Source organism: Schistocerca gregaria, chromosome 1 (genome assembly GCF_023897955.1).
Source record: "Schistocerca gregaria isolate iqSchGreg1 chromosome 1, iqSchGreg1.2, whole genome shotgun sequence".
NCBI lineage: Eukaryota > Metazoa > Arthropoda > Insecta > Orthoptera > Acrididae > Schistocerca > Schistocerca gregaria.
The window spans coordinates 650,251,318-650,277,132 of NC_064920.1; the positions used below are offsets into that span (position 1 = coordinate 650,251,318).

The 25,815-nt window shown below is 43.5% G+C and overlaps 1 protein-coding gene across 1 annotated transcript; it reads left to right on the forward strand.

Moving 5' to 3' along the window:
- The first annotated feature begins 1,475 nt into the window (after positions 1 to 1,475).
- LOC126266711 (dynein light chain Tctex-type 1-like) lies at positions 1,476 to 22,214 on the forward strand. Its single transcript, XM_049971207.1, has 3 exons — positions 1,476 to 1,533; positions 7,474 to 7,639; positions 22,054 to 22,214. Exons 1-3 carry the CDS (start codon positions 1,489 to 1,491, stop codon positions 22,212 to 22,214), a joined length of 372 nt encoding a protein of 123 aa, XP_049827164.1. The 5' UTR covers positions 1,476 to 1,488.
- Positions 22,215 to 25,815: the final 3,601 nt, after the last annotated feature.

The following is a 25,815-nucleotide window of genomic DNA, read 5'->3' on the forward strand; positions in this document are numbered from 1 at the left end:
TACCTTTCCTCAATTTTCTTTTCCATTCTTCTGTATATTATTCTTGTCAGCAACTGATATGCATGAGCTGTTAAGCTGACTGTGCGATAATTCTCGCACTTGTCAGCTCTTCCCGACTTCCGATTTGTGTGGATGATGCTTTTCCGAAAGTCAGGTGGTATGTCGCCAGACTCATACATTCTACACACCAATGTGAATAGTTGTTTTGTTGTCACTTCCCCCAATGATTTTAGAAATTCTGATGGAATGTTATCCATACCTTCTGCCTTATTTGATTTTAAGTCCTCCAAAGCTCTTTTAAATTCCGATTCTGATACTGGATTCCCATATCTCTTCTAAATCGTCTCCTGTTTCTTCTTCTATCACATCAGACAAATCTCTCCCCCCCCCCCCCCCCCCCCCCCCCAAGAGCATTTCAATGTATTCTTTCCACGTATCCGCTCTCCCCTCTGCATTTAACAGTGGAATTCCCGTTGCACTCTTCATGATATCAGCCTTGATTTTAATGTCACCGAAGGCTGTTTTGACTTTTGTGTATGCTGAGTGTGTTCTTCCGACAATTATATCTTTTTCGATGTCTTCACATTTTCTCTGCAGTCATTTCGTCTTAGCTTCCCTGCAGTTCCTATTTATTTCATTCCTCATCGATTTGTGTTTCTGTATTCCTGAGTTTCCCGGGACATTTTTGTTGGGTTTGATTGTTTTGGGGGAAGAGACCAAACAGCGATGTCATCGTTGTCATCGGATCAGGGGAGGACGGGGAAGGGAGTCGGCAGTGCCCTTTCAAAGGAAACATCCCGGCATTTGCCTGGAGCGATTTAGGGAAATTACAAAAAACCTAAATAGGATGGCTGGACACGGGATTGAACAGTCATCCTCCCGAATGCGAGTCCAGAGTGCTAACCACTGCGCCATCTCTCTCGGTAATATTTTCGTATTTCCTCCTTTCATCGATCAATTGCAGTATTTCTTCTGTTAGCTAAAGAACTCAAAACGAGCATTCAAAAGAAGGAGGAGGGGAATGCTGGTGAGAGGAGTGTGCTTTCACAACAGTGTTTGTCTTCGTGCAATCCTAGTCACGAAGGCTATGTGTACTAAGTTTGATTTAAATCTGTTCGGTAGTTTGGGAGATGTTGAACATACATACACGCATCCACTTTTATAATATTTATAGATTTGCCGAAATTCAGTATTTTTCGTTATTATTTGAAAGTAAATGTAAGATAATAATGAGCGACATATTAATTGTGGATATATGTATACAAAACTAACGTGACAATACCAATTACGTTTGTAGGATAACTAAATATTTCCATGATAAGTGAATTTATACTTTACTACTAAATATCAGTAATCATTTTCCACAGAACGCATAACACCGTTATTGGCCGCTACAATGTTTCAGCCGAAGGCGAGAGCATTGAATAACAGTTCAGTTGTAAACAGAGATTATTTCCTCCAACGTCTGCTACACTTTACGCTAACGTCATGGAGGAAGAAGAAGAAGCTTCATTACACGGTTTAAAGAGTTATGTGAGTAGCTTCCTTCGCTGTTTCGGCTTAGTATAGTAAGTGTATAATATTTAAAGGAAAGACATTTACGTTATTAACAAAGTCTTTCCTGCCTACATATTCAAAACCTTGCAAGCTGGTGGCATTGTTCTGCATTGGCATTTGACATTGGCAAACATCCCTTCACCCGACACACACATACACACACACACACACACACACACACACACACACACACACACACAAACACACACGCTGATGATCTCTAGTTTTATCTAAATGGAAAACCAATAAACCTAAAGACAGCTGTCAAGAATCTCAATATCAGTCCGTGCGCACTATCGAAATGGACATTGGACACAAGGTTAATGTTCAACACATTCACAACACAAGAAGGTAATAGTAGGTCGTTCTAAGCTTATTATCCCGAATTATCGAGAATCCCTACCATATTTAATGCTAAATGGGACGAATATCAACTTCTCTGCTTCAACAAAGAGTCTATGAAAAATAATAGATGAAAATCTGAAGTATACTGAGCACATAACTACAGTGTGTAAGTAGGCATCTCTCGATGACCTATAAATGTATAAAAACCCCTCCCTCACCACCGGAAAAAGAAACTTTTACAAACACTTATACATCGAGTTACTGAATACGGAGACGACATCCTGCGCAAGGCCTTTCTCAGGAAAGATCACGGCGTCTAGAAATGATTACGAATGCCTGTGTTTGCTATATCTGTGATGTTCGACTATTTGATAACACTTCACCGTCATAAGCATAGCTAACCTGGATACGTGCAGACAACTGCAGTGATTTCCATATCACTTGCTTTCTGTGCTATCTTATCAATGTACACCATCCCCCATATCTCTCCTCGACGTTAACGCTCTTATCTGAACAATATTCCAGAGGCACCCGTTCCCATCACAGCAAAATCCCACTTGTCCAGCTCCAACTTTCAGCTATTTTCTCAAAGTCCTTCTCAGTAACAGGAACCTGACTGTGGAAAACTGTCTGTATTATATAAGAAAACTGAATAACAACTCCAACTTCTGAAGACAGTCAGCCACATATTTACTAAAGCGAAAATTATTATTATCATTGTCCCTGTATGCACTCGTTACCCTTGCACGTCTTTCTTTCCAACCAGATCTTCCTTTTTTACCAGTATTCTTAGCCGGTGCAGCCTCGTTAAATTTCCTTTCTCCAGAACTAGCTATACCATAAAACATGTTATGTACACTAGTAAATTCTTTTTTATATCTGCCCCTATCATTATTATTATTATTATTATTATTATTATTATTATTATTATTATTATTATTATTACTATCATCACTCTTAATGATAGCAACAGTAGTACAAATATTGCCAGTATTACCTTTATTAGTTCGTAGTCTATATTACTTATTCACAATGACACTACAGAAACTCAAATCATTTTAATACCATTTGTCACATCAAAATTATTATTTCTTATTTTGAAAAGATAGACCGCTTCATCTGCAAGTACTGTATTTGTAGGCACAACCGGTTCGGAACATTTTACTTGCATCATCATGTTCAATAAAACCAAGTCATGTTCAGATGGAAAAAAAGAGAATATGATGACGTTGAATTCATAATCAAAAAATTTCCGCTCTCGTGAGGTAGCGACTAACGTCCTGACACCTTGTCTATTTAGCATACAGTCCAGTTATTTGTTCAGCTTTATTCCATAGATGGTCATATGCACTCTATGGTTTGATCACCATTACGACGTATTGGGACACTTTACCTTACCATATGTTACACATGGTATCACGAGATTGTTTTTTGTGGTTTTGTTTTTGACGTCCGCAACTTAGCGAAAATTCGCTGATTATGAACGGTAGTGCATCTAATTCTCTTCTTGCAATCTGAACTTCCTTAATTTTATTGCGCCTGATGATGCAGCGAAAATACTGCGATACCGATCGTGCCATTAAATAAAGGACTTACAGTTAAAGCGGTCTTACTTTTCAAAATGATCGTCCAGGCTGTGGTCGCCCTGATCTCAAAATCTGCTGCGTGTTATATCTTAGATATCTGTGGTGCAAAAAAACGTTACTGTATATGTGAAACACTGGTCCGACGTAAGAGAGTGCCTGATGTCCGTGATCAGATCACGTTAAATAAATAACATACAGCAAATACAAAAAAAAAAAATGGTTCAAATGGCTCTGAGCACTACGGGACTTAACTTCTGAGGTCATCAGACCCCTACAACTTAGAACTACTTAAACCTAACTAACCAAAGGACATCACACACATCCAAGCTCGAGGCAGGATTCGAACCTGGGACCGTAGCGGTAGCGCTGTTCCAGACTGTAGCGCCTAGAACCGCTCAACCACTTCGGCCGGCTTAAAGTAAATACACTGAAGCGCCAAAGAAACTGGTATAGGCATGCGTGTTCAAATACAGGGATATGTAAACAAGCAGAACAACACAAAAAGCCTCTGGCGCAGTTATTAAATCGGTTACTGCTACTACAATGGCAGCAAGAATTAAGTTAGTTTCAGCCTAGTCTCACAGTCGGCGCACGAACGATGGGACAAAGCATCTCCGAGGTATCTATCAAGTGGGGATTTTCATGTACGACCATTTCACGAGTGTACACTGAATATCAGGAATCCGGGAAAACATCAAATCTCCGACATCGCTGCGGCCGGAATCCTGCAAGAAAGAGACGAACGACGAATGAAGAGAATCGTTCAACGTGACAGAAGTGCAACCCTTCAGCAAATTGCTGCAGATTTCACTGCTGGGCCATCAATAAGTGTCCGCGTATGATTCGTTCAACAAAACATCATCGATATGGGTTTTAGGAGACGAAGCCCCGCTCGTCTACCCTTGATCACTGCACGACACAAAGCTTTACGCCTCGCCAACACCGACATTGGACTGTTGTTTACTGGAAACACGTTACCTGGTCGGACGAGTCTCGTTTCAAGTTGTATCAAGCGGATGGGCGTGTATAGTTATGGAGACCACTTCATGAATCCATGGACCCATCATGTTAGCAGGGAACTGTTCAATGTGGTGGAGGCACTATAATGGTGTGAGGCGTGCTCAGTTGGATTGATAAGACCCCTGACTCATCTAGATACGACTCTGACAGCTTATGCCCGCACACCCACCGTCGCCGCGACGGCACAGATGTATCTTATAGCTTCGCCGCCCCCCCCCCCCTTCCTCCTCCCCTCCCCCCCCCCCCCCCCCCCCGCCACGGCAGCGGAGCTGATATCAAAAGTTTATGTATATATTGTTCAGGCTAGTTAAGAACCATTTCCTGCCGTGTGGGTCGGGCATAAATCATCTCTGAATCACGTTGCGAATCTAATTGTGTGAATTAGTTGAAAATTGATCTCGTTTTCTATTTACAGAAATATTTCATACACTTTCAACCACGACGGATCGAAAGACAGTGATTTTATTTATTACTCGGGAATAACAAACCATTCAGGTTCCAGTCTATTGTTTTCTAATTTTTGTTTCCCAAATTATTTGATTTAGTTACCTTTGTAGTCGATATGCCTTCGTTAAATCCTATTATCTGTTTGTAACAGGTTGATCAGCTTTTCTCAATAACCCTTGAGTATTCACAGATATAATTGTGTATGTACTAGCTGATTTTTGGGATTTAGAAATCACGGAGAAAGTCTCCTATACATTGTGTTTTATTGACATAATTCACTCCTTAAATTAATGAGAGATGGCACTGGGGTATCAACGAAGAAGTAGTTGATCATAGTGCGTATCGTTTCGGTATAATAACAGTCAGTCCGTACCACATTCCTTCACGTTCCTGTCACCAAAAACATGATTTCCCATGAAACTGTCCTTTACCATCAATATCCGATGAATCATAAATATATCTCTGGCTTTACAATGACTAAGCTTCTTAATTCTCATGACACGACATTAATTATAAGTCCGAGTAGTTTCGCTGTCTGTTCCAGCACAAATTTAGTCTTTTCTCGGGCACTATATCTCACGTCTCGTTTATTAGCAGAATCGCCTTGACAACGATCGCCAAAGTTATTATTATGATAAGGTCCAACTATCTTCTGTCCCAATGTTTCAAAATAATCTGTTATCCACCACTCCAATGTATAATCCAGTTATCAGAATGATATTTAATTGGGCTTATAATCCCTAACTTCCGACTACCACGGAAGACTGCGAACATGCACCATTGAGAACAAAAACTCAAGAAAGATAACAATGCTACGTATTGGTTTATATATTACATTCAAAACAAAACGCAGCTCTGTTATGTCTTCCTTGGACTCCCTTTATACTACTTGGCCCTACGCCATTTCAAATATCTACTCTTTGTAAAATTTTAACTAACTATTACTTGGAGTTACAACTACCGTTTTTCGGCTCTTGGGTCATTTCGAAGAATTTAATCTAATATTCGTTTCTGAATACCCACTCTCTAAAGAGCGGTTACAAGGTGACACTTACGTAAGCATCTTGCCTGATCAGCGGCATCCATTCATGTCCATTGTGCATCCCGACGAACTTGGGCAATTCCAGCTGGACAATACGACACCCCGCACTTCCAGAATTGCTACAGATTGGCTCCAGGAACACTCTTCTGAGTTTAAACACTTCGGCTGGCCACCAGACTCCCCAGACATGAACACTATTGAGCATATCTGCAACGTTCTGTTAAGGAGAGATCTCCACCGCTCGTACTCTTATGGATTTATGAACAGCCCTGTAGGATTCATGGTGCCAGTTCCCTCCAGCACTACTTCAGACATTACACGAGTTCATGCCATGCACTTCTGCGCGCTTGCGGGAGCCTAACACGATATTAGGCATGTGTACCAGTTTCTTTGGCCCTTGACTGTAAAAACTAAGAGCCGTGATAGTGATAATAATAGAAATACAATAGCTATTAATGCCAAAATAAACAATAATAATACTATAAACATTGGTAATAGGAGCAAGATATCTAATTGTTTGTACAGAAAACCGTGACATTGTGTCAGAGTGAGGTCTAAGACAGAGTGGTTCAGACGCACTGCGCTAGCTAGGGACGTTGGGAAAAGAGAAATCTGATGACAGGAAAGGATGGTTTCTCAGTTGTGAGAGGGTAAGCAGTGTGAAAAAAAAGCAAACGTAAGAGTTATTACTGTTGTGAAGTCGGAAATGTGATTCAGTTTTCCGGTATAGTGAGGGAGACCATTCCATTTCCTGCTACGGAGGTCGATTTGGCGAAGGCACCTGTGTGGTAGAAACGGACAGAAAGCAGTTTTGTCTGATGGGAAAGAATCTTTCTGCTGTGTTGTCCATGCAAGAGTGAAAATGTTGAGGAGAGATATGAGGGACTGTATGCATTGGTCATAAGTAAATGAGAGAGAAGTTTTGGAAATCTTTGGACTTGTATGCACTTAACCGAGACAGTTGTGCGTAAGATGCTGACGTTTGATTAGTGTACACAGGTACGACACATGTATTACAACATGTGGAAATTTGGGTCCGGCCTTGAGCCGTGCTCGGATAACCAAAGCGGTTATGCTTGGGTTGGGTTGTTGTGGGGGAGGAGAGCAGACAGCAAGGTCATCGGTCTCATCGGGTTAGGGAAAGACGGGAAAGGAAGACGGCCGTGCCCTTTCAAAGCAACCATCCTGGCATTTGCCTGGAGCGATTTAGAGAAATCACGGAAAACCTAAATCAGGATGGCCGAATGCGAGTCCAGTGTGAAAGCGGTTAAGGCGACCGCTCGCTCCCATCGGAAAATGCGGGTTCGAGTCACTGTCCTTCACAAATTTTCATTGTCGTCATTCCATCATACAGCTGGAGGCGGTTTATACAGTATTCTCAGCTGAGAATACATTTCGTGTCTTTCGTAAGTGAGCTAGATGGACCTTTACTGTTGCTATCGGTGACGATGACACCTGCATGTAATCGATTCGCAGTCGTCCTACCTGAGGGAGGAGATCGGGACGGCGGTGCAGGAGGCGCTGGACGCCGTTGTGGGCGACTCGGAGTTCCAGGAGCACCGCGTCGAGATGTGGATCAACGCCATCCTGGAGAGTTGCCTCGGCCGCTTCGTGGGCCTCGAGAAGAACAGCAAGTTTGTAGGTCTGTTGACTACCAAATGTTAGTTCTGAGAGAAGTTAAGCTTGATCTTCTTACTGTCCAGTTGCCTTATTTCCATATACGCTAACGGAAATTGGAAATGTTACACCTTGATTACCTTGACCGAACACTACAAAACCTACACTCATGCCCATAAATTAAGGATAATTGCAGAATGTGGTGCCACACAACGTGGCACTACACAAAACTGGCGCTAATAGCACAGGCACATAGGGAACACACACGACACATATCTGTAAGTCCATGGTATTGAGGATAAGTTGAGAAAATCGTACCGAAACACATGTACTACAAAACGCCACTGTTTCCTGCGCATGTACCCCGACATCAGTATGGGATATGATCACCATGCACACGTACACAGGCCGCGCAACATGTTGGCATACTCTGATCAGGTGGTCGAGCAGCTGCTGGGGTATAGCCTCCCATTCTTGCGACAGTGCTTGTCAGAGCTCCTGAATTGTCGTAGGGGTTTGAAGACGTGCAGCGATACGTCGACCGAGAGAGTCCCAGACGTGCTCGATGGGGTTTAGGTCTGGCGAACAGGCAGGCCACTCCATTCCCCTAATATCTTCTGTTTCGAGGTACTCCTCGACAATGGCAGGTCAATGGGGCCGTGCATTATCATTCATCAGGAGGAAGGTGGGATCCACTGCACCCCTGAAAAGCAAAATGACATCCCGATACACATGACCTGTTACAGTTCCTCTGTCAAAGACATACATATTCAGCTTGTAGCAAGTCGTAGAATGAGTTAACTTTCTCACGGGTAAAGCCTTTTGCTCGAGCATACGTCGTTCTGGTTGGCTTCCTAATTGAAAGCTTATCTTGATGATGTCGAAGAAAATGGTCAAGCCAAGCCCTTCTAGCAATTTCATTTCTGAAGATTGTTGCAATTTCATTCCTAACTGTAAGTTGGTAAGTCATTTTTCGATCATTCATACGAGTAAAACAACAGAATTGGCCCTCCATATAGTATATGTAATCCACTAGTTCACTTTCTACGGCTGCTGCTGGAGCTCGTCTTCTCCCAAGATTTTTAGTTTCAAAATCTGCTATCAGTGAGGTATTAGCCACACACACATACCGGCGCAGAGTTGTTTTTGGACAGAAAAATGATTCGATCTTTTTTAACTCTCATCGTTTTGCCTACAACAGATGACACTGCCTCTCGCATTTTGTTTTTGTCTCACACCTGCCTTTTGGAAGCTAGTTTAGGTGCCAGATTAGTCCTAGGCATCTGAAAACAAAGATAAAAACATTTTACAGACCCTGGGGTCCACATTACAAGCACCAGTGGCGGCCATATTGCAGTCACCGACACCTTGTAAACTCATGTAAAAAAACTTAAATACGAAAGAATACCACACCTTTTTATCTATTTGAAACTGTTGCCAATGCTTTCTAGGTTGTATGCATGGTGCTTACATCTATGTATTAACCAGTAATGGTACGTTAATAAAGTGAAATTCACATCCCTCTCAAAGTTTTGAACAGGATCTTGAAAAATATAACCCCACTGTTACTCAACCACTGGACTGATCTGCTTTCAGCGCTCCTACAGGCCAGTGAGGATACTAGTAGACTAGTTCCAGCTGTCACCACTAGAGTTCAGCTATATGTTATTAAGATATTAAGGGGGGCCATATTTGTTGCAGGGACCATATTACCACCACTTCCTCTACATGTAAAAGTTACAAAAATATTAAAAAGTGTGAGATAAAGAGAAAAAAGTGTCTCATAACTTTACTACACATTTTTATGACTCTTGTTCCCTTATAGTCATTAAGACAGCTGTCTATTGTAAGATGTTAAACTCTTTCATTATTTTCTTCTGGTTGTAAAGAAAGTATGGTAAGTGATGAAAGTGCTGCGTAAAAGCCAAATGTTTTGTAACATTGTGGCTGACATGACTGGGCATGGATTTTACTGTCTGTTCAATATGGCTTTCTAAAAATATTAGAAACTTGCTTATTTTGTTTTAAGATGATAAATGATTACTTCAGTGATTTTCGTCTATTTCAACAATGAATTGCGATTTCAGTCAGGCGAATGGTACCAGTTTATCGAAGTATCTTTACTCTAAATTGTAGCTAGTTAATTTAAAAAAATATATGGTTCACCTACTTTTAAGGAAAGTGAGAAAAATAATATAAGTACTACATAAATTATTAGAATACAGTGAAACCTAAGCTGAAGATTAACTAGCACCCAACAGGTTTATTGTCAACATCTCACACCTACATGCTAATCCATTTGGATTGCAAAAACTTTTTATGCTTTGGATTTAGGTTGTTTTTCCAAACATTGCATTTGATGGTAAAAAAATGCAAAAACAAATTAACTATTTTTATTTTGAACATGGTACACAGTTATTATGTTTATTTCAGAGCTGTAATAGGACATATTTGAATGCTTTCGCTAATTAACACTGTTTACAAAAGGAAAAACAAGTAACAAAACAAAATAATATTTAATATTTACAACAGAGAAGTCCACCCAACGTTTCTTGTATATTTGCTGTAGGTCAAGAAGGATGACACACTTTCACTGTCAGGAACAAATAGTATACATTGTTTAATGTCTTCCATTTTCTTGACCCCAGTAATTAGTTTAGTAACCTTGTAACACTTTTCATCGGGAAACTGTGGATGCTTCCTTTGGTCAAATTTCAGGGAGAAGTTATTGGTCTGAAGCCTATTAATGAAATCCATTGTCTCCACAACTTGTGGCATTGATGATTCATAATGAAAATGATAAAACTTTGAAATATTTAGTGGTAGCTTGTCAGCCCTTGGAATATCTCGTTTCGATGTTTCAATAGAAAAGTAAGTCTTCTTAAAAACTGATAGCCACGACGTCTTGAAATCTACTATTTCATTTCCATCCACCAAATGGACGATGAAATTACAGTTTGCACTTACTATAAGTTCCATTAATTCATGGATTGTGTACATTCTCTCCACTTTCTTGGGAACTCTCTTTATTACCGTGGATAGGGTAAAAATGTTCAATTCTTTAAAATCAATCTAACTCTACGAGAACTAAATGCAGGCGGATCACGACGTTATGTTTGTTGTGTCCCGGGCTGTTATCGGAAAACAGAAGTACGTTTTTCACATTTAGGGCCATATGATAACTGATGTAGCTTAATAGAAAAGAACAAACTTCATTGGATCTTTTCTCCGCAATCCCTTCGTGATAGAGATAAAAACAGATGACCTTGTATGTAGATTGTATATACAAAATGCTGCAACAGTCAACTGGCGCAAATAGAACAGTCCTTGCCCCGTGGCACGAAGAAGTTGAACATTTTGCATGTGTTCGAAGCATAAATCAGTAGTTCTAGGATTAGTCTCCGACAGTCTTTTCCCATCTTGCAGAGCATCATAAAACTTCTCAGACCTTCGAATATGGACAGTCTTCTCTGTTACTGCTTCTCGTTTTGCTACCTCATAGAATATTATTGACTTATTCTTTAACGTCAACTCTTCGCAGGGCATCTTCTTTAGGTCTCCCTACAACAAGCGAAAAGTTTTCACGAAAAATCTTATTACAGTACTCGTATTTCTCTGGCGAGTTAGGATGTTTGGCAATAAAAAGTTGGTGCATTTTCTTCACAGATAGTTCACAGTGAAGGTAGTGCATAGTGCGGCTGCCATAATGACTTTTCTTAATGGTAAATGATCCGATATAATCTGAAATTTTGACAATTCCTTCTGACGGCACAGCATTAACACCCTTACATTTCCCTCTTCCGTCTTACGGTGTCTGCCCACAAAAATTTGCGAATTCTTTTAACTCTTGCATCAGTTACTGCATAAATACTTCGAAAAGCTTTTCTAGCCAGCTCAAATCGTTTGTCTCCAACGAGGACAAAGTAGCTAAAACGTTTTTTAACACCTGCACCCCTTCTCACTTCTTGGGCGGTGTCTTTTAACATCACTAGCTGTGATCAGTCCTTGCAGGAAAAGGTCCTTTTCATTCTAGCACTCCATGTTCAGAAAATGTGCTATAGCCTGAGTTTTGTCGCCTTCTGCAATAACACTGAAACATCTTCTTCGACACTCGCAGTCCTCTCCTGTCACCTTTTTCGGAATTGCTTTGCCTCTATAATTCACATATTCCTCTCCATTAATTTTCGCTTTCTTCATAATGTTTCTTTGATATTCCGAAGAATATTCCACCATTTTCTTCACATAACTGCTGGTACACGCCACTTCATCCATTTTCACAAGAATACTAAAATCAACAATGCCAATTTCTTCCGTATAGTTGTACCGCACATTACTGCGGTGCCATCAGTTGAGAAGAAAAATAACCCAAGTCCTGGACTTTGGACGTTTCTGCACTCAGCTCAAACTTGCTACCTCTGTTTGAACAGCACCAAACGATGACTGGCTGTTATCGTGCACCGCCTGGTGGAGCTACATGTAGAGTATGCATTTTGCCTGTAACCCATTTTTCACCAAAACTGGACTAGACCCTAGATGACCTTTGACGTATTACTTTCGAAACAGTACACTAGCTGTATTTTCATTCTTTCTTTACCATTTACGGATTAAAACTTTTAGTTCTGAAGAAAGACTCATAAAAGATGAAAATGGCAAACTGTCTCAGTACCACCAAATGCAATCAACGCACCTGTGAATAAACAACTATATTTCAAAGAGATCACATGCTTCGGTTCAACAACGTCAAATTCATTGATTTCCTTCTCTTTTTTCCTTCCAAGAAACCTATCTAACATTAGTCTTCACTGAAAAACACAATTTTGTATATGTCTTTGTTTCCTCTTTTGCTGATCTAGGAGACGCATGGTAAAATACTGGATTCGTATATGAGAGTAAGGAGATTCAGATTTCGATTTTCCATACTTACCCAAAATCGCTTGAGGCAAGTTTCGAGATACTCGTAGTAATCCCTCCTTTGTCTATTCCGACCTCGATGTCTGCCATTAACGATCTCGTCGCCAAGTGGATTTTAAATACGTCAAATAGAATATGACTTTTCTTATCTGCAGTTAACCTCACTACGGCCTGTTATAAATTTCTCAGTACACCGTTTTGTTAGCGGCTTCGGAAGAACACAACAGTTCGGGTTATGGCGTTCCAACCGGAACAGTCGCTGTTCCATATGTTTGCTGACTCAGTAAACAATTAATAGTGAAACGACCACACGATTGACAGTGGGTTCTTTAATTAAATGTTCAACTGGAATAGTAAACTGAATCGTTGAAATATGAATTTCTCCCGTAACGAATTGTGGCTGGTACTCATTTTTTATTGATGGTTCGGGGCTCGAAATGAGGGCAGCGTTCGATTGAATCAACAATTATTTTCGTTACGTTACTGACAATGTAATTTCGCATTTCTAAAATGTCATTCGTGGTCGAAGCTTATACTAAAACACAGTACTTTACTGTTGCACATACTTTCAGACCTATAACACATAAATGACCAAATTTCATCCATATTGAGAAAGCACTGCTCTTGTGAAACGTAGCTCACACATAACAGTTCACAAACTGAAGCAGGCGCAATGCTCATTACGTAATAAAGTTTTGCCAGAGGTGTTAATCTCTTTACCATGCATTAAAGGCGCGAACATGTGGGTGTCTCTTGCAGATATACACTGAAGAGCCAAAGAAAGTGTTGTAGGCATGCGTATTGAAATGTAGAGATACTTAAACAGGCAGAAGACGGCACTGCGATCGGCAGCGCCTATACAGGACAAAAAATGCCTAGAACAGTTGTAAGATAGGTTACTGCTGTTACAACGACAGGTCATTCAGATTTAAGTGGGTTTGACGGTGTGTTATAGTCGGCGCACGAGCGAGGGGTCACAGCATCTCCGAGATTGCGAACAAGTGGGGATTTTCACGTACGAGTATTTCATGACTGTACCGTGAATATTAGGAATCTGGAAAAACTTCAAATCTCCGACATCACTGCGGTTGGAAAAAGATCATGCAACAACGGAACCAACGACACTGAAGAGGGTCGTTCAAAGCGACAGGAATACAACACTTCTGCAAATTGCTGCAGATTTCAGTGCCGGGCCATCAACAAGTGTCAGCGTGCGATGCACTGAACGAAACATCATCGATATGGGCTTTCAGTGTCGAAGGCCCACTCGGTTACTTTTGATGATTGCACGACACAAAGCTTTGCGCCTCGTCTGGACCCATCAACACCGACAATGGATTGTCGATGACAGGAAGCATGTTGGTGGTTGGACGAGTCTCGTTTCGAATTGTATCGAGCGGTTGGATGTGCAAGGGTATGGAGACAACTTCATGAATCCATGGACCCTGCATGTCAGCAAGGGACGGTTTAAGCTGATGGAGGCTCCGTAATGGTATGGGGCGTGTGCAGTTGGAGTTATAAGGGACCCCCAATACGTCTAGATACGACTTTGACAAGTGACACGTATGTAAGCATCCTGTCTGGTCATATGCATCCATTCATGTCCATTGTGCATTCCAACGGACTTGGGCAATTCCAGCACCACAATGTGACATCCCACACGTCCAGAAATTCTACTGAGTGGCTCCAGGAACACTCATCTGAGTTTAAGTACTTCCGCTGTCAACCAAACTCCCCAGACACGAACATTATTTAGCATATTTGGGATGCCTTGCAACATGCTGATCAGGGTAGATCTCCAACCCCTCTTACTCCTACGGATCTATGGACAGCCCTGCACGATTCATGGTGTCAATTCCCTCCAGCACTACTTCAGACATTAGTCTAGTCCATGCCACGTCGTGTTGCGGCACATCTACGTGCTTGCAGGGGCCCTCCACGATTTTAGGCACATGTACCTGTTTGTATGGCTCTTCAGTGTATTATGATTGTACACTCCTGGAAATTGAAATAAGAACACTGTGAATTTATTGTCCCAGGAAGGGGAAACTTTATTGACACATTCCTGGGGTCAGATACATCACATGATCACACTGACAGAACCACAGGCACATAGACACAGGCAACAGAGCATGCACAATGTCGGCACTAGTACAGTGTATATCCACCTTTCGCAACAATGCAGGCTGCTATTTTCCCATGGAGACGACCGTAGAGATGCTGGATGTAGTCCTGTGGAACGGCTTGCCATGCCATTTCCACCTGGCGCCTCTGTTGGACCAGCGTTCGTGCAGGACGTGCAGACCGCGTGAGACGACGCTTCATCCAGTCCCAAACATGCTCAATGGGGGACAGATCCGGAGATCTTGCTGGCCAGGGTAGTTGACTTACACCTTCTAAAGCGCGTTTGGTGGCACGGGATACATGCGGAACTGCATTGTCCTGTTGGAACAGCAAGTTCCCTTGCCGGTCTAGGAACGGTAGAACGATGGCTTCGAGGACGGTTTGGATGTACCGTGCACTACTCAGTGTCCCCTCGACGATCACCAGAAGTGTACGGCCAATGTAGGAGATCGCTCCCCATACCATGATGCCGGGTGTTGGCCCTGTGTGCCTCGGTCGTATGCAGTCCTGATTGTGGCGCTCACCTGCACGGCGCCAAACACGCATACGACCGTCATTGGCACCAAGGCAGAAGCGACTCTCATCGCTGAAGACGACACGTCTCCATTCGTCCCTCCATTCACGCCTGTCGCGACACCACTGGAGGCGGGCTGCACGATGTTGGGGCGTGAGCGGAAGACGGCTTAACGGTGTGCGGGACCGTAGCCCAGCTTCATAGAGACGGTTGCGAATGGTCCTCGCCGATACCCCAGGAGCAACAGTATCCCTAATTTGCTGGGAAGTGGCGGTGCGGTCCCCTACGGACACTGCGTACGATCCTACGGTCTTGGCGTGCATCCGTGTGTCGCTGCGGTCCGGTCCCAGGTCGACGGGCACGTGCACCTTCCGCCGACCACTGGCGACAACATCGATGTACTGTGGAGACCTCACGCCCCACGTGTTGAGCAATTCGGCGGTACGTCCACCCGGCCTCCCGCATGCCCACTGTACGCCCTCGCTCAAAGTCCGTCAACTGCACATACGGTTCACGTCCACGCTGTCGCGGCATGCTACCAGTGTTAAAGACTGCGATGGAGCTCCTTATGCCACGGCAAACTGGCTGACACTGACGGCGGCGGTGCACAAATGCTGCGCAGCTAGCGCCATTCGACGGCCAACACCGCGGTTCCTGGTGTGTCCGCTGTGCCGTGCGTGTGATCATTGCTTGTATAGCCCTCTCGCAGTGTCCAGAGGAAGTATGGTGGGTCTGACACACCGGTACCAATGTGTTCTTTTTTCCATTTCCAGGAGTGTATTATTGGCAACGTGTGGGAGATCCCGGAACAGATTTCGTTGCCATTGCTCCACGTGTTACTTTTTTATGCTTCAATATTACTCCATTTCCATTCTCACGCCTATGGGAGCGTTAGGCGTCTTGTACGTGTGTGCCAAATGTGGGTGAAATGAATCCAGTTTTAAAAGATGAAACGTTGAACATATACATACATTGATATAGGATTGGACAAAAATATGTAAACAATGCGAGAAATGCATCCTTGAACATAAATTAGATGGTTGCGCTGTAGTGTTTTACTGCGAACGGCACCTTCGAAGTGTGTTCAGTACGTTGCAAGTGTCACTCGTCGTCAGAACGGTGTCTTGTGTGACTGTAAGTACATTATGTCGGAGCTATGTGAATTCGAACGTGGGCAAATCGTTGATACTCGTACGGTACGTACTTCCGTAACTAAGATAGTAGAAGTCTTTCGTGTTTCAAGAGGCATACAGGTAAAACGGAAACACGTCATTCGTTGAGTCGCAACTTGGATGAAAGTGAGTGTTGAGTGATAGTGATAGACGACCATTGAGTAGGTTGGTGACGAAAAATAAAGAGGACGACAGCTACAGAAATAATTCAGAACCGAATGTCGGACTCGCTAACCCTGTCAGCACCAAAACAACATGAAGGCAGTTCCATAAACGGGGAATTCTAGAGCGAGCTGGATTTCCGAAATCACTTCTTTCTGATGATAATGCCAGTAACAGACAAAGGTGGTGCCGAAACCTTCAAGTCTGGCCTGTGGATCAATGGAAGAAAGTCATTTCGTCGGATGAACCTTGCTTCACACTGTTTCCAACTTATGGCCGAGCTTACACTTGCGAATAGAGAAACATTGGAGGGGGGGGGGTGAAATTAGGTGATGATTTGGACAGCCGTGTCGTGATATTCCATGATCACATTGGTTATTCAGTAAGATCGCATTCTGCCAAGGGCTCTGTAACTAAGAGGGTTGGAACTTAAATAGTGCCAACCATTTATTCACAACCGATACAAAAAAGTTACATGTTTGCTCCTCGTACCGTCCAACAAAGTTGTCACCAGCGTTGTGTAGAACCCGTTGCCAGCGATGTGGAAGTCTTAGTATACCGTTAGCAGAGCCTGTTCTGTTGATGGTGCGAAGGGAGCGGTCCACTGCCTGTCGAATCTCTGGAACAGTTCTGAAGCGAATGCTATGAAGTGGTTCCTTCATCTTCGGAATGAAACCAAAGTCACAAGGACTTAATTCCGGAGAGTATGGTGGATGGTACAGTACTTCCAAGTCCCATCGACCGAACAGAGCAGCCAGAGCTTGGGCTGTATGCGCCCGCGCATTCTCGTGGAAAATGATGAGTGGCTTGCGCAGAAAGTGTAGCCGCTTCTTTCGCAAACCTGGTCGCAGGTGGCAAAAACGAACAGTAATACTGTGCATTGACGGTGTGTCGTGGAGGTACGTAAAGCGTTAGGATAACACCATCACACTCGTACACGAGAATCACCATAACTTTCACCATACTGGGACTCTGACGCACTTTCAATTTCCGCAGCCACCCATAATGACGCCATTCGTTGCATTGGCGTTTCGGTTTTGGCTCGTACGATGAGGCCCATGTCTCACCCAGTGTTACGATACGGCGTAAGAAACCCTCTACTTCGAGCTCATAGCGCTCCAAGTCCGTCTGATCAACGTCGTAACGCATCAATTTCTGCATTTCCGTCAATTCATACGAAACCCATCGTGACGCAATTTTTCGCATGCCCAGGCGTCCCTTCAGGCTGCGAAGCACAGCCGTATGTGCTAATGCAGTTTCATGGGCGAGCTCACGAATCGTATGGCGTAGATCACTGTCCACTAATGCGGCAAAAGCAGGCACATGCACGTCTCCTTCAGAGACCCTAGGACGACCTGCCCGATGCATGTCTGACACAGTTTGCGGACCTTCGTTGAAGGCTTTTACCCAACGTGCTACTATTCTGTACGGCAATGCCAATTCCCCGAACGCCTCTCGAAGAACGTGATGACACTGTCGTACTGCACAACCTCTGGCACATTCAATCTTGATCCAACTCCATTATTCCTGTTCGTAAAACATTGTGACACCGTTACGTTAAACCGCTCGCTCACAAGTGACTGTGTTTCTCTCGATTGTGCGCATGTCGGTGACGTGGCGGGCGAATCCATTTGCTCGGAGGTAAGGTAGGGTGTGGCAACAACATGAGCTATCAGCGACAATAGTAGATTCCATTGCATAGTGTCTCCACAGCAGTGTTGCCACTATTTAAGTTCCAGCCTACGTGTATTGGTTGATCAGGCCCACCCCATGGTACAGCGATTGTTCCCCACTGGGGATGCCGTGTTGCAAGACGACAGAATCCCTGTTCACACAGCTCATATCGTCCGTCCTTCTTTCGTGAAAACGATTATGAATCAACTGTCAAATTTGCCGTGGCCACCACAGTCACCAGATCTCAATATTACTGAATTTTTGTGGCCTCCTTTGGCGACAAGGTACGGAGGGGTGGCCGGGGGGGGGGGGGGGGGGGGGAGAGGAGGTGATCACTACCCATCCCCACCATCATTACCAGAAATTGTCACTATTTTGCAGAAGGAATTGTATAATATTCCCTTTAAATCCACACAGTACTCGCATTTATTTTCTTCTGAATGGCAACGGTTTTCCCACACAGTATTAGGCGGTGTAATGTATTGTGGTTTTGGTGTTCACATATTTTTGTCCAACACCTGTACTTCCTTAGTCACTTTCGTATGTTGCACAATTACAGTGTGCATTTATTTGAATAGTACCTAATGTTAACGGTAGGAGAGTCAGAGCGACAGTGATGAGTGATGAGGATAACAAAGTGGTATCTTAATTTACTTTTATTTCCATCACGGCTTCGAAATACACTCTAAGACAAGGGGAAAAAAAGACACATCACGAAGGAATTATACAAATGGGACAGAAATTGGTAGCTGTGATGTATGTGTACAGACAAACAAATGATTACGATTTTAGAAAAATTGGATGATTTAGTCAAGAAAAAGAGCCTCACAAACGGAGCATGTCAATAATGCGTTGGTCCACCCCTGACCCTTATGCAAGCACTTATTACGCTTAGCAGTGATTGTTGGATGTCCTCCTGAGAGATATCGTGCCATATCATGTCCTACTGGCGCGTTAGATCGTTAAAATCACAAGCTGGTTGGAAGGCCTCCCCACAATGATCCGCACGTTCGCAATTGGGCAGAGATCCCGCGACGTTGCTGGACAAGGCAGAGCACAAAGTTCACCAGTAGAAACACTTGCTGTGTGCGGGCGGACATTATTGTAGTGAAATGTGAGTCCAGGATGGCTTTACACGAAGGCCAACAAAATGGGGTACATGGTATCGCCGACTTACCGCTTTGCTGTAAGGGTGCCGCGAATGAAAACCGAAATGGTCCTGCTGTGAAAAGAAATGGTATCCGAGATCATCACTCCAGGCTGTCGGGCAGTAAGGGGAGCGATAGTCATTTTGGTATTCCACCACTGTCCGGGGTTACTCCAGAGACGTCTTCGACGTGGAATTTCATTGACTGGAGTAGAATTATCTTCAGGGGTGAGTTCCTCTTCGAAATGTGCCCCGATGGTAACCGAAGACGTGTGTTAAGAGTCCGCACACAATGGTAGGATACCTAACTGACTATCGCCCTCCATATCGCCGGGCAACCAGTAGTAACGATCTCGGCGGCTGTTTCAATTCATGGCGGGACCCCTTTGGTTTTCATCCGCGGCACGTTACAGCACATCGGTACGTCAACGACGTTCTACGCCCCACTTTGTTGCCCTTCTTGGTAAACCATCCTGGGCTTACTCTTCAGCTACATAATGCCCGTCAGCACACGTCGAGAGTTTCTACTGATTGTCTTCGTGCTTGCGAAACCCTGCATTGGCCAGAAAGGCTGCCGGATCTCTCCCCAATTTAGAACGTTCGGAGCACTGTGCGGGGGCCTTGCAACCAGTAGGTAATTCTGACGATCTTACGTGCCAGTAGGACAGAATTTGGCACGGTATCCATCAACAGAACATCCAACGACTCTACCAGTTGGCGCCAAGCTGAATAACTGCTTGCATAAGGGCCAGAGGTAGACCAAGGTGTAATTGACTTGGCCGGCCGCGGTGGTCTAGCGGTTAAGGCGCTCAGTCCGGAACCGCGCGACTGCTACGGTCGCAGGTTCGAATCCTGCCTCGGGCATGGATGTGTGTGATTTCCTTAGGTTAGTTAGGTTTCAGTAGTTCTAAGTTATAGGGGACTGATGACCACAGATGTTAAGTCCCATAGTGCTCAGAGCCATTTGAACCATTTTTTTGTAATTGACTTGGTCAATTTGCGAAGCCCTTTGTCTTCAATAAATTTCCCAACTTTTCTGAAATTTCATCATTTGTTTGTGTGTACATGTATGTCACATCCACCGATTCCCGTTCCATTAGAATAATTTTTAGTCGCTCGTCTTTTTTCTCTTAGAGTGTACTTTAAAACACCAAATGTTATTGTTATAATACACTACTGGCCATTAAAATTGCTACACCACGAAGATTGCGTGCTACAGACAGGAAATTTAACTGACAGGAATAAGAAGCTGTGATATGCAGATGATTAGCTTTTCAGAGCATTCACACAAGGTTGGCGCCGGTGGCGACACCTACAACGTGCTGACATAAGGAAAGTTTCCAACCGATTTCTCATACACAAACAGCAGTTGACCGGCCTTGGCTGGTGAAACGTTGTTGTGATGCCTCGTGTAAGGAGGAGAATTGCATACCATCACGTTTCCGACTTTCATAAAGGTCGGATTGTAGCCCATCGCGATTGCGGTTTATCGTATAGCGACATTGCTCCTCGCGTTGGTCGATATCCAATGACTGTTAGCAGAATATGGAATCGGTGGGTTCAGGAGGGTAATACGGAACGCCGTGCTGGACCCCAACGGCCTCGTATCAGAAGCAGTCGAGATGAAAGGCATCTTATCCGTATGGCTGTAACGGATAGTGCAGCCACGTCTCGATCCCTGAGTCAACAGATGGGGACGTTTTCAACACAAGAACCATCTGCACGAACAGTTCGACGACGTTCGCAGCAGCATGGACTATCACCTCGGAGACCGTGGCTGCGGTTACCCTTGATGCTGCATCATAGACAGAAGCGCCTGCGATGGTGTACTCAACGACTAACGTGGGTGCACGAATGGCAAAACGTCATTTTTTCTGATGAATCAAGGTTCTGTTTACAGCATCATGATGGTCGCATCCATGTTTCGCGACATGGCTGGGAACGCACATTGGAAACGTGTATTTGTCATCGCCACGCTGGCGTATCACCCAGCGTGATGGTATGGGGTGCCATTCGTTACACGTCTCGGTCACCTCTTGTTCGCGTGACGGCACTTTTAGCAGTGGACGTTACATTTCAGATGTGTTACGACCGGTGGCTGTACCCTTCATTCGTTCCCGGCGAAACCCTGCATTTCAGCAAAATAATGCACGACCGCAATTTGCAGGTCCTGTATGGGCCTTTCTGGATACAGAAAATGTTCGACTGCTGCCCTGGTCAGCACATTCTCCAGATCTCTCGCCAACTGGAAACGTCTGGTCAATGGTGGCCGAGCAACTGGCCCGTCACAATACGCCAGTCACTACTCTTGATGAACTGTGGTATCGTGTTGAAGGTGCATAGGCAGCTGTACCTGTACACACCATCGAAGCTCTGTTTGACTCAATGCCCAGGTGTATCGAAGTCGTTATTACGGCCAGAGGTGGTTGTTGTGGGTACTGATTTCTCAGAATCTATGCACCCAAATTACGTGAAAATGTAATCACATGTCAGTTCTAGTATAATATATTTGTCCAATGAATACCCTTTTATCATCTGCATTTCTTCTTGGTGTAGCAATTTTTATGGCCAGTAGTGTATAATCACCCAGTTGAGATCTGAAGATGGCCTCTTATGGTGGAAAGCAGTGATGTTCACCTTTTTCATTTCGCAACTGTGGCTGAAGTGAATGACCAGTATCGCTCATTAACAGGTTAAGACAGTACGCGTGGCTTATAAGAGTGCTGTCTGTTCAGCGACTTGCGTGATCTGCCCCAATGATGGTACGGGCATGCACGGGCAGAGCGCATGCGCTTGGCACCCGGGCATGGACCACGCGCTGGTCTACGAGTGGCAGAACCCATACGTGCGCGTGTGCGTTACCGTCTTCACCATCTGCGCCACGCGCCTGCGCTGACAGCTGGCCGCCGGCACTACCTGCTGTGTAGTCGAACTGACAAGGAATTCATTAAATAATATCCTCTTGTGTGGAGATTGTGTTATCATTAAGTTCTTTCGTTATGCACTGTGTAGTTAATTGCGGTGCGTGTTGACGTTTGCGTGACTGCAAAGAAAGTAAGAGGTGAAATCTGCTCCTGTCATTCAGTGAACTCTTGTTGTAGATTGCGAGTACTTTTTGTCAGCTCTCTCTCGGGATCTACATACTCAAGGGATATTCCACATTTGCGATTTCTCGAAACTCTGTACCCCGAACACTGACCTATCGTCCTATATTCCCCTAGCTATTTACAGAGAGCAGTAATAGAACACAGCGTTCATGAATGAGATTTTCGCTCTGCAGTGGAGTGTGCGCTGATATGAAACTTCCTGGCAGATTAAAACTGTGTGCAGGACCAAGACTCGAACTCGGAATCTTCGCCTTTCGCGGGCAAGTGCTCTACCATCTGAGCTACCAGACCACGACTCACGACGCGTCCTCACTGCTGGAAACATCCCCCAGGCTGTGGCTATGCCATGTCTCCGCAATATCCTTTCTTCCATGAGTGCTAGTTCTGCAAGGTTCGCAGAAGAGCTTCTGTGAAGTTTGGAAGGTAGGAGAAGAGGTACTGGCAGAATTGAAGCTATGAGGACGGGTCTTGAGTCGTGCTCGGGCAGCTCGATGGTAGAGCACTTGCCCGCGCAAGGCAAAGGTCCTGACTTCGAGTCTCGATCCTGCACACAGTTTTAATCTACCAGAAAGTTTCACAATGTTCTTATCTGTATATGCATCAGTCATAACTCACTCGGCCAAGTTCTCTAAGCTTATCGCTTGAAACGATGGACTAACGAACGACTCACCATTAATCAGCTACGTCGGGGTTCACTTCTCTGCCAGAGGGGAAAGGTACTAGCACCATTCGTTTCTCTTCAGTTTCTGACGTCCAACTTCTTCCCCTCAGCATTCACTCCTATCGAAATTTGCGACCTCAGCCTGCCATGCCCTCCTCACAAACGTGGTCGGCTGTCCACGGCAGGTGAGGTTAACGGAAACCGCATTAGGTGGTAGGGAAGGCAACACGGGATGAGCAATTTGTCAGTCGCAGAGCACTTCAGGCACCTCGTCTGTGGCACTGTTTTCTGGCAATATCCCTTGTAAGGAAACAGGATTCAGGTAACGAGTGGTACGGCGTAGAAATCGACGGAGTCTGAACGTTCAAAACGCCGGCCTCTACTGCCTTAAAGATACAGTACTGTCACTCGGCGGATCCCTTTCAAAAGTAGTGAAAGATAAGGGATTTGACTGGAGGTAAATAAAAGTACAAACAATTGGAGTGATAAACGACGGAGCACTAATGTGCCGTACAGCTGGTACAGTTACTGCTCTTTCTCTCTCTATATATATATCTGAGTTCTGAATACCGAACAAGCGAGGTGGCATTCGTATTGGGGAGGACGACGATTCATATCCTTGGCAAGAAATTTAGATTTAAGTATTCCACCGTTTCGCTATAACTTGTGGAGGCAGAAGCCGGATTAGTCCTTCGGAAAGACGTGGCCGATTTCGTTTCCCGTCCTTTCCCATTCTGGGCTTGCACTCCACCTCTAACGTCATCTTCGTCTACGTGGAATTAAACCCTAATTTCTCTTGTTGATTTTAATCAGAAGGCACAACGGATTGTGAAGGAACTGAAAAAATATGTAACAGCTTGGAGTATGGACAAAGAAAATGTTTGCAACAGAGACCAAAGTCAATTTTATTATGTAATGACTTCATTGTCGACACTATCTCCAGAGGAGAGAAAACTACAACTGATGTCTTGTAGTTTGTGCATAACTCTGTACATAGTTGCACAATTTATGTGGGTTTATCGATGGGTGGTAGATTAGCGAGGAAACTCTATATATGTTTTCAACATTCGCGAGGCACCTCTTTGAAGGAAACTTGGAGCAACATGTCCAAGAAAAACTCCTCTACAGAAAAATTGACGAAAAAACATACGAAAAGTTAACATGCACTGTTGCAATGTTGGGTGAACATGTAATGAATGACGCATTACTGTGCGATACCTGCTCAGCCAATAAATATGGTACTCTTTTGGATGACAGTTTTCTGAACGAGAATGTTATGCTCAAGATACTGACACCGAAGACAAAAAAAAACATTATCAACCTCTTTATGCGTATTTCTTCAGGCAATATGAGCCGCCCAACAAGAAACAGATCATTGATTGTAAGTGAAGAACCACAAGTAAATTGGCATGATCGTCATTTCATCAGCAAACTTCACTGTGTACTATGTAGTCAACTTCCTGCCCCGGCGTACAAGCCTGTATTTCAGTATACTTGGGAATACAGTTCATGACATTCACATACCAATATCATCATTTCAGTATGGAATTAGTGTTGCGTTCTATATTGGACTGCTTGAATGCAGAAGTGATTCTGGATGTCAAAAAGTGCCTGTAGATAGATGAACTTTAGTTACGGCATTAAGTCGCCCTGGAGGTCTGAGACCACGAAACAAAAGTGAGGGCACATCTGTTTGTTAACGCGAAATGGGCCGTTTGAAATGAACTGATTACATGTTTAATTTTTAAATTTACCCATGTTAATTTGGATGTTGTTTGAGGTCTGCGACTGTATTATGCGATTATGTGGAATAATTTATACTGATGCCGCCACTTTTTACTAGTATTTTATTAGCGCAATGCAATTCGGCAGCATGCTGCCATCATCAATTGCATTATACATCAGCTGATAGATTATGTACATTAGCTTTGTGTACCACTGGGGTTAAGAATCGAAAAATAAACCCGTATGGAAGGATAAATCTGTTACAGTGTGTACATTATGTGAATATCATGATTAGGTAAAATATTACTACGTTTACTTACATTTCTGTTGGCGATTTCATTTTTTGGCACACAGAGCACTGTAACAGGTAAACCACAACTTAGCATTTTCAAAACATCTGTTTACATCTTTCCAAAGAGTTAAAATCTAAGATAAACTACTTACAATTTCAAAGACTGTTAACATCTTTCCAGAGAGTTATAAAATGTAAGCTGAACTACTTACCATTTCAAACAGAGTAATATATGCCTGTAGTGAAGATGAGGACTTTTACCTAGGTGTATTGACAATAAGGAGAATGTTACATGAATACTTAATGAAAACTATTCTGTCAATGAAATAAACATGTAATGATGCAGAAGTTTTTGAAGAAGTTAACAGTATTATTTTCAGGCTTCTCATTTAATAATACATTTCAATGTGCTATGCTATGAATGAAGTTTTCCAGTTCTTCATATAAGTCCATTTGGTGTCCCTTATTCTTTTTATGTAATATATGAAGATCATTCGCAATATCATGAAATGGGTGTCATGTGTCTTTTATGTTGGTAGTTATTGCTGATCTATTGTAATTGTTAGTGTGGTAAGCATTTTTATGTTCATTATATCTTGTTTCGAAGTCTCTCCCAGTTTGCCCTATATACTTGTAGAGGGATATGCAGGTATTACATGCTATTTTGTAGACACCTGATTGTGAGTGTATATCCATCTGTGTGTGTATATAT

Excerpts from the sequence above, each read along its gene's own strand:
- LOC126266711 (XM_049971207.1), top strand. The coding sequence starts at position 1,489 with ATGGAGGAAGAAGAAGAAGCTTCATTACACGGTTTAAAGAGTTAT. Across the intron at positions 1,534-7,473 it reads TACACGGTTTAAAGAGTTAT|TCGTCCTACCTGAGGGAGGA; the intron begins GTGAGTAGCTTC and ends ATCGATTCGCAG. Across the intron at positions 7,640-22,053 it reads GAAGAACAGCAAGTTTGTAG|CGACTTGCGTGATCTGCCCC; the intron begins GTCTGTTGACTA and ends CTGTCTGTTCAG.